General features: G+C 54.0%; 1 protein-coding gene across 1 annotated transcript in view; it reads right to left on the bottom strand.

Annotated features, from left to right (window-relative positions):
- The window catches only part of LASP1 (LIM and SH3 protein 1), a 51,669-nt gene that overhangs the window by 31,309 nt on the left and 7,418 nt on the right, over nucleotides 1-12,942 (bottom strand). Inside the window, exon 2 of the mRNA XM_039476810.2 lies at nucleotides 12,291-12,385. Within this exon, the coding sequence (XP_039332744.1) occupies nucleotides 12,291-12,385 (95 nt within the window). The remainder of the gene's footprint in view (nucleotides 1-12,290; nucleotides 12,386-12,942) is intronic.

The raw sequence follows: 12,942 nt of genomic DNA, 5'->3' as shown, positions 1-12,942 counted from the left end.
GATCCCAGCACTTTGGGAGGTCAAGGCAGGTGGATCACTTGAGGCCAGGAGTTCGAGACCAGCCTGCTAACATGGTGTAATTCCATCTCTATTAAAAATACAAAAATTAGCCAGGCACAGTGGCGCACAACCGTAATCCCAGCTACTGAGGAAGCTGAGGCAAGACAATCGCTTGAACCTGAGAGGCAGAGAATTGCAGTGGGCCATGATTGCACCACTGCACTCTAGCCTGGGTGACAGAATGAGACACTGTCTCAAAAAAAAAAAAAAAGTCACACCAGGAGTTAAAGCTGGTACAGGACTAGAACTCAGTCCTCCTCCATCCCCCTCATCACGAGGTCCCCTGGCAAACCAGCTGCAGGAAAGACAGACAGCTGTGAGTCATGGTGGTTTGTGCGTACGTGCTGGTATGAGAATCGGCTGAGGGGCTGCACGGGCCCCAATTACTTCAGGGACTGGTGGGTGGTTTCTCCAAGCAGGAGCCCACCAAGCCATTTTTAGCCCTGGGTGACCACAGCCCACCACAGCTGCGAGCCCTGCAGATTCCTGACTTACAGGCCGCACCCAGGTAAGCCATGGATCACCTCTTCCTAGGCACATCCCACCCAAGGCGGACACACCCATGAGCTAGGCACCAGCTGCCCCTCTGCCCGGCAGCCCCTGTTCTCCAGCCGCCCACACCACCATTCATCAGAGCTACCTGTAAACAGGCGACTTCCCCTAAGGCCACCCACCACTTGTGAAGGGCAGGGCTCAGGATTTGAGGACTCAGTCAAGGGAGGCATAACCTGAAAGGGCCCAGTGCAGGGCTCTGGCCCGGCCACTGACTTAACTGGGTGACCTTGGCAAATCCTTCTTCCCTTGGGCCAGTTTCACTGTCCCAGATCCAGGTGATTCCAGCAGTCCCCTCCCCCAGCCCTCACCGGGGTCCTGGCCATCCAGCAGAGGAAGGAAAGCAGATGAGGCATGGCAAACACAGGCCGGGCGAGGTGGCTCACGCCTATAATCCCAGCGCTTTGGGAGGCTGAGGCGGGAGGATCACAAGGTCAGGAGTTTGAGACCATCCTGGCCAACATAGTGAAACCCCATCTCTTAAAAAAAAATAATAATAAATAAATAATAAAGGCAAACACAGGTGCCCACAGCTGGCAACAGACATGGCCTGTGATGAACGTGCAGCCAAGTCTGGGGTCCAGTCCCCATGCCACCCACAGAGCCACCCACAGCTGAGGAGCTCCCTTCAAAGTTCCTGCACAATTCTAGGGCAAGAGAGGATCAAGCTGGAGTCTGTTCCCTCCTGAAGGCTAGAAAGGGAAGATCTCTAGCAGGGCCGGCAGGCCCTGAGGCTTTAAGAGGGAGGCTTCAGAGACAAGAGAACCCTCCCCCAAATCAGAGCCATTCTGCAAGCTGTATGGGCGGGGGTGGGGGGGCTGCGGAGAGGAGGGCGTCTGGAAGCAGAGGCACATGTGGCAGGGGCAGGTTCGGGGAGAGGAGACCTCCAGGCCGCTCTGGCCCAGCACTCAAAGACTCAATTCTGAAAAGATGAAGCTGGTTAGCATTTGGTGGGAGGGGCAGAGGCACGCAGGGCAAATGCATCCTCGGAGGCCAGTCTGCAAACCCTAGGGTTTCTCATTTGCCGGAATGCACAGGGTTAAAACAGGCCAGGCTGGGCGCAGTGGCTCACACCTGTAATCCCAGCACTTTGGGAGGCCCAGGCGGGCAGATCTCTTGAGGCCAGGAGTTCAAGACCAGTCTGAGCTACAGCACAAGACCTCATTTTAAATAAATAAATAAAACAGAGGCTAGCCCCTATGGCCCAAGGACCACCAGACAGGTGCACCTGACGTGCTCCACCCGCTCCACAGCCCAAAGCTCCTGCACACACTGCACTGTGCCTCGCACACGATGAATATACAGATGTGCCCTCTGCACGGACGGGCGCCTCCAAGGAACCGAGGCCAGCAGGTCTACACTTGGCACACACACCGCCGCACCCGACACTGTGTCCCTCTGCTCGCCCTACACCCACTGGAAGGTCTCGGGAGCCCCTCTGACATGAAGCAGGCACCTTGTGTGAGGTTGGCAGGTAGTTCATCCTCTCTTTGGAAGCACCCCTACCCCCACTCTCAGCCCCCCACAGCTGGAGCGCTAATTCCATCAGAAGGGAAGTGGGGCTGAGCCAGCCCAGATGTGAGCTCAGCTTAATTTGGCAGGGGCGAGGGAGGATTTTAATCCTGCATCAGATTAACTAAAGAGGCACTCCAGACCCACCAAGCTCCTACCCCAGCCCACTAAGCCCAACCCCGGCAGAGGAAGACAGGCAGACAGCTCGGGTTATATTCCTCCTGCTGGGTCAACCCTGTCCCCTCCCCACAGCCCAAAGTCCCCAGCCCCCAGTCCTGGCGAGACGACTCTGCCTTTCCCTCCTCCTGCTCACTACGCTTCAGGTTTCCATGGCAACCTCATCTTCAGCTCCAGGCAGGAGAGCATCGAGAGAGAGAGAGAAAGAGAGAGACAGCGATAGAGCGAGAGAGAGTGAGAGAGACAGCGAGAAAGCGAGAGAGAGAGAGAGAGCGAGAGAGAGAGAGACAGCGAGAGCGAGAGACAGAGAGAGAGAGAGAGAGAGAGAGAGAGAGAGAGAGGAGGTCTATGGGGGTGGGGGAAGAGACACAGACAGCAAGGGGGCCCTCAACTAAGGAGAAGCCCATGAGGGCAAAGTCAGGAGACGTGTCTCCAGGATATTTGTGGATAATTTAGGTGAGAGGACAGGTGTCACGGGTTTGTTTCTAGAAGCAAGGGCATGAGAACATCAGTGCTGCTCCTCCCCCACCAGCATACCGGGCTTCAAAGAAGGCTCCAACTGATTTGACCTCCCTCAAGTTTTGGGAATTCTACCTTTTCTATTCCTCCCCACCCCATCGGTTACCCTCAGATCCCAGCGGAGACGGATGGAAATGTGTGCGTGGGTGCTAAGACAGACCAGGGGCCACTAGTCCCAGCTGGTGACCCCGCCAGAACCCAACCCCATGACAGACTGGGCCTCGGTGAGGAATGAGGATCAGGCCTGGGTGCGAAGCAGAGTCCAGAGCACAGCTGTCCTCTGTCCCATAGGCCAGTCTGTATGGGTCCCTTGTTAATCATTCCAAGTGGGTGGGCTCTCTGCAGGTGCCCCACCCACCCTCCCTCCCTGCTATCAGCTGCTCTGGGGGGTTTTTGGAAAAGGCTGGAGACAGCCCTATAGGACAGCGGGGTGGAACAGGGCAAACCGGCAGCTACTGGCAGCAGCCTCTGGCTTCAGGGCAATTGACAGGCACACAAAGCAACATGTCGGTACACTGCACCCTGTGATGTGCACGTTTCTCTCTTGAAACCCGTCACACAGCTTTGGCCTGGAAAAGGCAAGCATTCTCGTCAAGCCATTTTACAGATGGAGAAACTGAGGTCCAGTGTCAAGGGCAGAGACCTCGTCCCAGGCACGCTCCTCTACATCACAGTTGCCCAGACAGTGAAGGAGAGTCCGACGTCACTCTGCCAGATGGACCCCAGCCACACCCAGCACTCGGCTTTGGGGAAAGATGTGCTTGGCAGGTTGGGTACACAACGAAGCACGTCGTCCTTCAAACCCAGCTGTTTCCAAGCTCGGCCATTATGAGAAACACTCTGGGGCCTCTCAGCCACACCTACTTAGGAGCTGCCTATCTCTCTGAACTTTTCAAAACTATGGTACAGGCTGGGCACGTAATCCCAGCACTTTGGGAGGCCAAGGTGGGCAGATTACCTGAGGTCAGGAGTTCGAAACCAGCCTGGCCAACATGGTAAACCCCTCTATACTAAAAATACAAAAATCAGCCAGGTGTGGTGGCACACGCCTATGATCCCAGCTACTCAGGAGGCTGAGGCAGGACAATCACTTGAACCTGGGAGATGGAGGTTGTAGGGAGCCGAGATCACACCTCTGCAGCCTGGATGACAGAGAGACCTTATCTCAAAAAAAAAAAAAAAAAAAAAAAAAGCCAGGTGAGGTGGCTCATGCCTGTAATCCCAGGTCAGGAGTTCAAGACCAGACTGGTCAACATGGTGAAATCCCATCTCTACTAAAAATACAAAAAAAAAAAATTAGCCAGGCATGGTGGTGGCTCCCGGTAATCCCAGCTACTTGGGAGGCTGAGGCAGAAGAATCGCTTGAACCCGGGAGGCGGAAGTTGCAGTGAGTGGAGATCATGCCATTGCACTCCAGCCTGGCCAGCAAGAGTGAAACCGCGTCTCGGAAAGAAAAAAAAAGATATAATACAGAAGAGGCCCTGTGTCCCACAACAGGGAGGGTATCCAGGACTTCTGGGTCTCCTTCCTGCTCAGTGGGACTACAGGGGCAAGGTTTCCGGGCTCACAGGTGACAGGGACAGCTTGTTGGCCACCAGCCTCACTCCCCAGTCCTGCCATCAGCCACACGCCAGGGTCAGAAGAACAGGAAAGGGAACCTGAAAGCCCAGCACCCTTTCTGCACAGAGCCTCACCCCTCCCAGGCTCGGACCCCTTCAAAAATCACAGCTTTGTGTTCAAGGAGGAGCAAAAATACATCAACAAAAGCAACAAGGAGCTTTTGGTTTTACCAAAAGGAAAAAAAAAAAAAAAAAACAGCCCCCACATCCTGCCTCTAGAAAAGGCTGCTGATTCCAAAAGCCCCTGCTGGGAAGGCTGCCCACAGGCGGGAGGGAGGGAGGGCTCCCTGCTAACCCAGTTTCTCACCCGTCCGGTCCCTCCAGCCAAAGGGGCTGAAGTGGTGGGGATAGGAAGCAACAAGGAAGCATTGTTTGGCCAGAGGGAAAAAAAAGAGCCGTCAAAAAGATCAAGGCTAGACTTGAGGAAGAACTTACCAGCCATCAGATTGCACGCCAAATGAAAAAAAAAAAAAAAAAAAGCCTGCCCCTGCCCCTGTCAGTAATATAGAAAGAGAAACGATTCTGCCAAGTTGAGTAGGGCATGGAAACACGGGCCTGTTTCCTCATCTGTAAAACACGGGTGTTAGGAAGCAAGTGATCCCTGAGGCTCCAGGAGGCCTTGGGGATGGGGGTTTGGGGGTGACTGCAGTGGGGGCGCTACCTGGAGGCCACATTTGGCCACTGGGGCTGGTCATTTGCTCTTGCCCGCCCCTGCCCACGGTCATTCCTAGTTCCAATTTTCCCAGTTAGAGGCAGAGAATTTTGGGGAGGAGGGAAAGCCTGAGGCCCCAGTTCGGGGTTTGCCTACTCCTGCCCCACCCCACCTATTTTTATTTTTATTTTCATTTTTGCTTTTTTTTTTTTTTTTTTTTTTTTTGAGACGGAGTTTTGCTCTTGTTACCCAGGCTGGAGTGCAATGGCGCGATCTCGGCTCACCGCAACCTCCGCCTCCTGGGTTCAGGCAATTCTCCTGCCTCAGCCTCCTGAGTAGCTGGGATTACAGGCATGCGCCACCATGCCCAGCTACTTTTTTGTATTTTTAGTAGAGACGGGGTTTCACCATGTTGACCAGGATGGTCTCGATCTCTCGACCTCGTGATCCACCCGCCTCGGCCTCCCAAAGTGCTGGGATTACAGGCTTGAGCCACCGTGCCCGGCCCATTTTTGCATTTTTTTAGAGACAGAGTCTCCCTCTGTTGCCCAGGCTGGAGTGCAGGGGCACAATCAGGGCTCATTGCAGCCTCAACCTCGCAGGCTCCAGCGATCCTCCCGACTCAGCCTCCCAAGCAGCTGAGACCACAGGCATGTACTACCAAGCTTGGCTAATCTATTTTATTTTTTTGTAGAGGCCAGGCTGGTCTTGAATTCCTAGCCTCAAGCGATCCACCCTCCTCAGTCTCCCAAAGTGCTGGGACTTCAGGCATAAACCACCACACCCAGCCCTGCCCCATCTCTTAGAAGCAGTTGGGATTAGCCTGGCGTGGTGGCTCATGCCTGTAATCCCAGCACTTTTGGGAGACTGAGGCAGGCAGATCACCCGAGGTGAGGAGTTGGAGACCAGCCTGGCCAACATGGTAAAACCCCATCTCTTCTAAAACTACAAAATTAGCCAGGCGTGGTGGTGCACACCTGTAATCCCAGCTACTCGGGAGACTGAGGCAGGAAAACTGCTTGAACCCTGGAGGTGGAGGTTGCAGTGGGCTGAGATCATGCCACTGCACTCCAGCCTGGGCAACAAGAATGAGACTCCATCTCAAAAAAAAAAAAAAAAAAAAAAAGAGCTGGGATTAAAGACAGCTTGCTAGAATCCAGACACACAGAAGCACTCAAACTTGCTTGGCACAGACCCCACCCTGCTCCCACCTGAGGCCGAGGGGAAGGAGCAGAAACATAGTCAGTCCCTGGTTCCCCAAAATCAGGGATATCTTCACCCTCCTCAGCCCTCACCCACAGCTCAAGGAAACTGGAGAATGGACCCTCAATATCCACAGTCAGAGAAGAGGGGAAAGGTGCAGCCAAGTCCCCCGCTTTCCTTCTCCAGCCCCTGCCACCTTCCACTTGACACCCCTGGCTGGCAACCCCGCCTCCTGTCAGTAGGGCCCCAAAGAGGAGGGAACAGGCAGTTTCTCTGGTCCCCACCCCCCAGCTCCTGGACTATCTGCAGGGAGACAAAGATGCAGGTTTATGCTAAGCCAGGGGTGTGGACTCATCGGCCCACTGTAGGAAAATGCAGTTTACAAAACAAATAATGGAGGGTATAAATAACTCTCTAATCAAGAGCAGGCTCACCAAACCCACCCAGAAGCTTCAAGAAAGAATTCCATTGTGGCACGGTGGCTCACACCTATAATCCCAGCACTATGGGAGGCTGAGGCAGGTGGATCACCTGAGGTCAAGAGTTCCAGACCAGCCTGGCCATCATGGTGAAACCCTGTCTTTAAAAAAAAAAAAAAAAAGACTGGGCGCGGTGGCTCAAGCCTGTAATCCCAGCACTTTGGGAGGCCGAGGCGGGTGGATCACGAGGTCGAGAGATCGAGACCATCCTGGTCAACATGGTGAAACCCCGTCTCTACTAAAAATACAAAAAATTAGCTGGGCATGGTGGCGCGTGCCTGTAATCCCAGCTACTCAGGAGGCTGAGGCAGGAGAATTGCCTGAACCCAGGAGGCGGAGGTTGCGGTGAGCCGAGATTGCGCCATTGCACTCCAGCCTGGGTAACAAGAGTGAAACTCCATCTCAAAAAAAAAAAAAAAAGAGGAAAAAAAAAAATACAAAAATTAGGGCATGGTGGCCGGTGCCTGTAATCTGAGCTACTCAGGAGGATAAGGCAGGAGAATTGCTTGAACCCAGGACGCGGAGGTTGCAGTAAGCCGAAATCGCACCACTGCACTCCAGCCTGGGTGACAGAGACTCTGTCCCAAAAAAAAAAAAAGAATTGCATTAGCGATTCTCCCTCCACGGCTGGCTACTGTGCAAAAGCCGGAGTGCAGCCTCTACCTTGCCACAGCACTGGCTGGATGGCAGCAGGCCTGAATGTGGGATCACAAACACAGCCCATTCAGTCCGGCTCCCAAGTCCTCTCCCCGCCCCAGCACCGGCGGTGTGCGTGTCTGCCTCCACACCAGGGATGTGTGTAACTGCACGCACGTGGGGGTCCGCCACGCCAGGCAGGCTGGCTATGAGCTCTGCCCTGTGTTCTCGCCCCTGCTTCTTCCCCAGACAAGTCTGATACAAGGACAGAAACAGAAGAGGGCTTTTTACGGCATACTTGACAGTCACTTTCTAGAACTTAAGTCTGAATCTTGAGAAACCACAGGGAAAGATAGCTTTCTTCTCTCTTGACCAGCCCCCTGCAAGATCTAGCTCCCCTCAGGGCTCAGAGACTAGCCAGAGACAGGCAGAACGCAGAGGCCTCCCTGCACACCAAATACACACTCACTGGGTGGTTCTGACTCCCTGGCAAGGTGCCAGAAGAGAACACGTGCCCCTTAGGGTCCTGCACCGGGCTTGGCCCAGCGCAGCACTGGAGATGCTGCAGAGAACGAAGCCAGGCCTGTGGTCCACAAAGCAAGGCCCAAACAGAAAAGGGGGAAAGCTATACCCTGGAAACCCCAGGATTCGGGAAGCTGAATGTCACTCAAGGATAGGACCAGAGGCAGGAAGAAAACAGGAGGAGGCGGGGCTCAGGTAGGTGGATCACCCGAGGCCAAGAGTTTGAGACCAGCCTGGGCAACATGACGAGATCTCCTCTCTACAAAAAAATTAAAAATTAGCATAGTGGTGCATGCCTGTGGTCGCGGCTACCAGGGAGGCTGAGGCAGGAAGATCACTTAAGCCCAGGAGGTTAAGGCCGCAGTGAGCCATGACATACCACTGCACTCCGGCCTGGGTGACTGAGCAGGATTCTGGGAGGACACAAAAAAGGTAAAAAAGCAGAAGGGAATGACAGCAAACATTTGGCCCAGTGCCTGGCACACAGCAAGTGCTCAATGAATACTTTGATCTAGGGTCCAGCATCCCTGGGCTGAATCTTGAGACACCGCAGGGAAAGCCAGCTTTCTTCTCAAGGTGCTACTACAGCTAACAGGAAACACGGCTGGTCACAAATCCCCAGGTCCTCTCGAGCACCAGGCATTTTTTTGTTTTGTCTTGTTTTTGTTCTTGAGATGGCGTCTCAGCTCTGACGCCCAGGCTGGAGTACAGTGGCAAGCTCAGCTCAATTGTAGCCCTGACCTCCCAGGTTCAAGCAATTCTCCTGCCTTAGCCTCCTGAGTAGCTGAGATTACAGGTGCCCGCCACCACACCTGGCTAATTTTTGTATCTGTAGTGGAGACAGAGTTTCACCATGTTGGCCAGGCTGGTCTCCAACTCCTGACCTTAAGTGATCCACCTGCCTCGGCCTCCCAAAGTGCTGGAATTATAGGCATGAGCCACTACGCCTCCAGGGCAGGAATTTTTAACCGTGGGGAAACCAAGGCTCAGCCGGGTCCACAGGACACTCCTTGCAAGCGGGGCCTACAGCTGGGTCCTCCCAGAATCCCCACGCCTAACTTGTTTGCCCAGCAGAGGGAATGCTGCTGCAGGCGAGGTACTACTACAGCGAAAGTGAAACAAGCTGGGTCACAAACCCCCAGGTATTCTCTCTCCACAGGCTCCTCCCCAGGAAACATCCCAGCTGGACCAAAGGTCGAGGAGGTAGAGACGAGGTAGAGCCCAGGGCTATAAAGGCTGGAGGAAACAGGGAGGGACTAACCTGCTGCTTTTGGCTGGAGGCCAGGAGGCAGACGGAGGAACCTCTCTGCCTCTGCAAATTGGAAGCAGCATCCAGAGAAGAAGCCTTCATCTTCTGCCTCTCCGCACATCCCCAGCCCCTGCAGGAGCCCTTCACCCCGCCTTGCAGCAGCCTCCCGAGAAAAGAGTAAAAAAAGTAAGCTGGAACTTTGGACGAGGCTGATAAAACGCAGAGAAAACAAGGACAAGCCTCTGATTTTTCTCCAACTCCCAACGCTCACTGAATTCTAGGCTACTGGAGTCACTGGGTTCCAAGGCTCGGCCAGACTTCTGCCTGGTGGGGCGGAGGCTTAGAATCAGGCCTGGAGTGGTCCAGCAACCGAGGGGTTAACTGCCCTGGCTTCTCTGAACCCCACCCCACTCCTCAATGGAGGGAGGAAGTGGCAGAGAACCAGGGCTTGTGTGAGCCCTTAAGAATTCGAAGAATGTCCCATTTCCCTTGTGGGGGTGGGAGGGGCTGGTAGGGGGAAGAGGAGCACAAGTTAATAGAAGAGAAGGGGCAGCTGAAGGAGGGGCTGGGACAGAGCTGCAACCCTTCCTCTACCCCAGAGAGCCTGCCCAGTGCCCTCCTTCTTCCAGAAGGGACAACTTCATGTTGCTCCTTGAGCTTTGAGATTTTTATCAGGAATCTTTTTTTCCCAGCACCTGGCACAGGTTGGTATGTATTATAGCGGCAGGCAGGCAATAAATGACTGATGAATGAGCATGCCCATTCAGATCAAAGAGTGGTCTTAGCCAGGGAACATGAGCGAATAAGGGAGCAGGTAAGGTGTGGGGTAAGGCTGGAGGTTTAAGCCCACAACCCTTTTTTTTTTGAGATGGAGTCTAGCTCCGTTGCCCAGGCTGGAGTACAGTGGCTCCATCTTGGCTCACTCCAACCTCCGCCTCCTGGGTTCAAGAAATTCTCCTGCCTCAGCCTCCTGAGTAGCTAGGATTACAGGCACCCACAACCAAGCCCAGCTAATTTTGTATTTTTTTTTTTTTTTTTTTTTTTTTTGTGACGGAGTTTCCCTCTTGTTACCCAGGCTGGAGTGCAATGGCGCGATCTCGGCTCACCGAACCTCCGCCTCCTGGGCTCAGGCAATTCTCCTGCCTCAGCCTCCTGAGTAGCTGGGATTACAGGCACGCGCCACCATGCCCAGCTAATTTTTTTTTGGTATTTTTAGTAGAGACGGGGTTTCACCATGTTGACCAGGATGGTCTCGATCTCTCGACCTTGTGATCCACCCGCCTCGGCCTCCCAAAGTGCTGGGATTACAGGCTTGAGCCACCGCGCCCGGCCTTCTTAATTTTGTATTTTTAGTAGAGATTAGGTTTCACCATATTGGCCAGATTGGTCTTGAACTCCTGACCTTGTGACCCACCTGCCTCGGCCTTCCAAAGTGCTGAGCCACCTCGCCGGGCCTAATTTTGTATTTTTAGTAGAGACCGGGTTTCTCCATGTTGGTCAGGTTGGTCTTGAACTCCCAACCTCATGTGATCTGCCATGTCGGCCTCCTAAAGTGCTGGGATTATGGGCGTGAGCCACCGTGCCTGGCCTGTGTTTTTTTTTTTTTTTTTGAGTATAGACATCTTGGGCTCTGTTTCTTCTGCACTGGGACCTGCAGCAGCCGACGGTGGGGAGTATAGAGGTAGAGTCCCCTATCTCAGACCCGTCCCATCCCATCCCATGCAGTCCCAGAGAGTACAGCAACTCTCCATCTTCAAGTGGACCTTGTGAGTAGCAAGTATAATCTCAGTATTAGGGCCTCACAGCTGCTGCCCTCAGTGAGGTGGCCACTTTGGAAGGTCAAGTCACTTAATGGCAAGTCAAGTAATGGCAATTTCTTTTTCTTTTATTTGCTTTTTTTTGAGATGGAGTCTGGCTCTTTCACCTTGGCTGGAGTGCAGTGGCGCGATCTTGGCTCACTGCAACCTCCAACTTCCTGGTTCAAGGGATTCTCCTGCCTCAGCTTCCTGAGTAGCTGGGACTACAGGTGTGCCACCATGCCCAGCTAATTTTTGTATTTTGGTAGAGACAGGGTTTCACCATGTTGGCCAGATGGTCTCGATCTCCTGACTTTGTGATCTGCTGCGTGCCTTGGCCTCCCAAAGTGATTACAGGTGTGAGCCGCCATGCCCAGCCCATTTTTTTTTTTTTTTTCCAGACAGAGCATTACTCTATCACCCAGGCTAAAGTGCAATAGCGCGATCTAAGTGGGCCAGGCAACACCCTTCACGCACCCCATTCCCCTTCTCAAAAAATGAACACCAGAAGGGCTGGCACGAGGGTTCCAGAGATTTTTCTTCAAGGAACCGCTGAGGAAGGAGCCCTCAAAGCCTATACCCAGGTGAGAGAAGGAACTGTCAATTTTGGAGAGAGAAATAAGGGAAGGCGAACAGGAGAACAAAGTCCCCAACCCCAAACACAACAGGCAGGTCACTTACTCTTGAAAGACCATGTTAAAAGCCCCCTTTTGTAGCAGGGTGTAGGGGAAAGAAACGTGCTTGCTTTACTGCCCAGAGCCTGGGTTGGAGCTAGCCTCTCACTAGCTATGCCATCTTGAGAGTCTCTTCCCTTCCCTACGCCCCAGTTTCCTCATCTGTACTTTCAATGGGGATTAAAAAGTGCTTGCTTCGCCGGGCGCGGTGGCTCAAGCCTGTAATCCCAGCACTTTGGGAGGCCGAGGTGGGTGGATCACGAGGTCAAGAGATCGAGACCATCCTGGTCAACATGGTGAAACCCCGTCTCTACTAAAAATACAAAACATTAGCTGGGCATGGTGGTGCGTGCCTGTAATCCCAGCTACTCAGGAGGCTGAGGCAGGAGAATTGCCTGAACCCAGGAGGCGGAGGTTGCGGTGAGCCGAGATCGCGCCATTGCACTCCAGCCTGGGTAACAAAAGTGAAACTCCGTCTCAAAAAAAAAAAAAAAAAAAGTGCTTGCTTCATCCAGCTGTTGTGAGGACAAATGGGGTGGAAGTGTCCTCCGGTGTCATCCAGTGTTTAACAGAGGGGAAGGAAGAACCCACTTGGGGAGGGGCCGGGGCACCCGACAGCCCCGCCCAGAGCAGGACTCACGCATTGCAGTAGGGCTTCTTCTCGTAGCCCTTGTAGTTCTTCATGTTCAGTGTCATCTTGCAGGTCTCGCAATGGAAGCATGCTTTATGCCAGAACTGGGGATGGAGACAGAATGAGGACACGTCAGATACCAGGACTTCGGAAAGTGAGGCTCGGGCCCTAGGAAGGGGCACTCAGGAGCTCCTGGGACTGTCCTGGGCCCATGGCTGTGGGGAGAACATGGAATCACCACAGGTGAGCAGGGAGCATCTCAGGTCACAGGCTTGGGCACTCCCCTCCCCCATCTCCTTCCTCATCCTCCATCAATGGCCCATTTGAGCCCAGGAGGAAGAGAAGGGCAGGTGGGTGGCAGCCCCCAGGTCACTCCACCCTCCCCAGGGAGTCCCTCCTGCCGACAGCTGGAGAGGCTTCATTGCTTATGCAAAGCTGCGCTGGGTTGCTAGGGAGCAGCGGCTGAACATGAAGGAGAGGCTCCTCTGGCCTCACCAAGGCCCAGCCCCCCACGCACCCAGGCCCAGAACCCAAGCGCTCCCAGCTCCTGTCCCCGGGCCCAGCACACCCACCAGTCCCACGTGAGCCCCAGGTACTGCTGCAGCTCTGATACCTCCCACTTCCTGTGGGACTCCCGGCCAGGAGTAGGCTGGGTGTCCCA

This window comes from Saimiri boliviensis, chromosome 17 (genome assembly GCF_048565385.1).
Source record: "Saimiri boliviensis isolate mSaiBol1 chromosome 17, mSaiBol1.pri, whole genome shotgun sequence".
In the NCBI taxonomy this organism is placed as follows: domain Eukaryota; kingdom Metazoa; phylum Chordata; class Mammalia; order Primates; family Cebidae; genus Saimiri; species Saimiri boliviensis.
The sequence above is the reverse complement of the archived record's forward strand: the minus strand, read 5'-3'. Positions and strand labels throughout refer to the sequence as shown.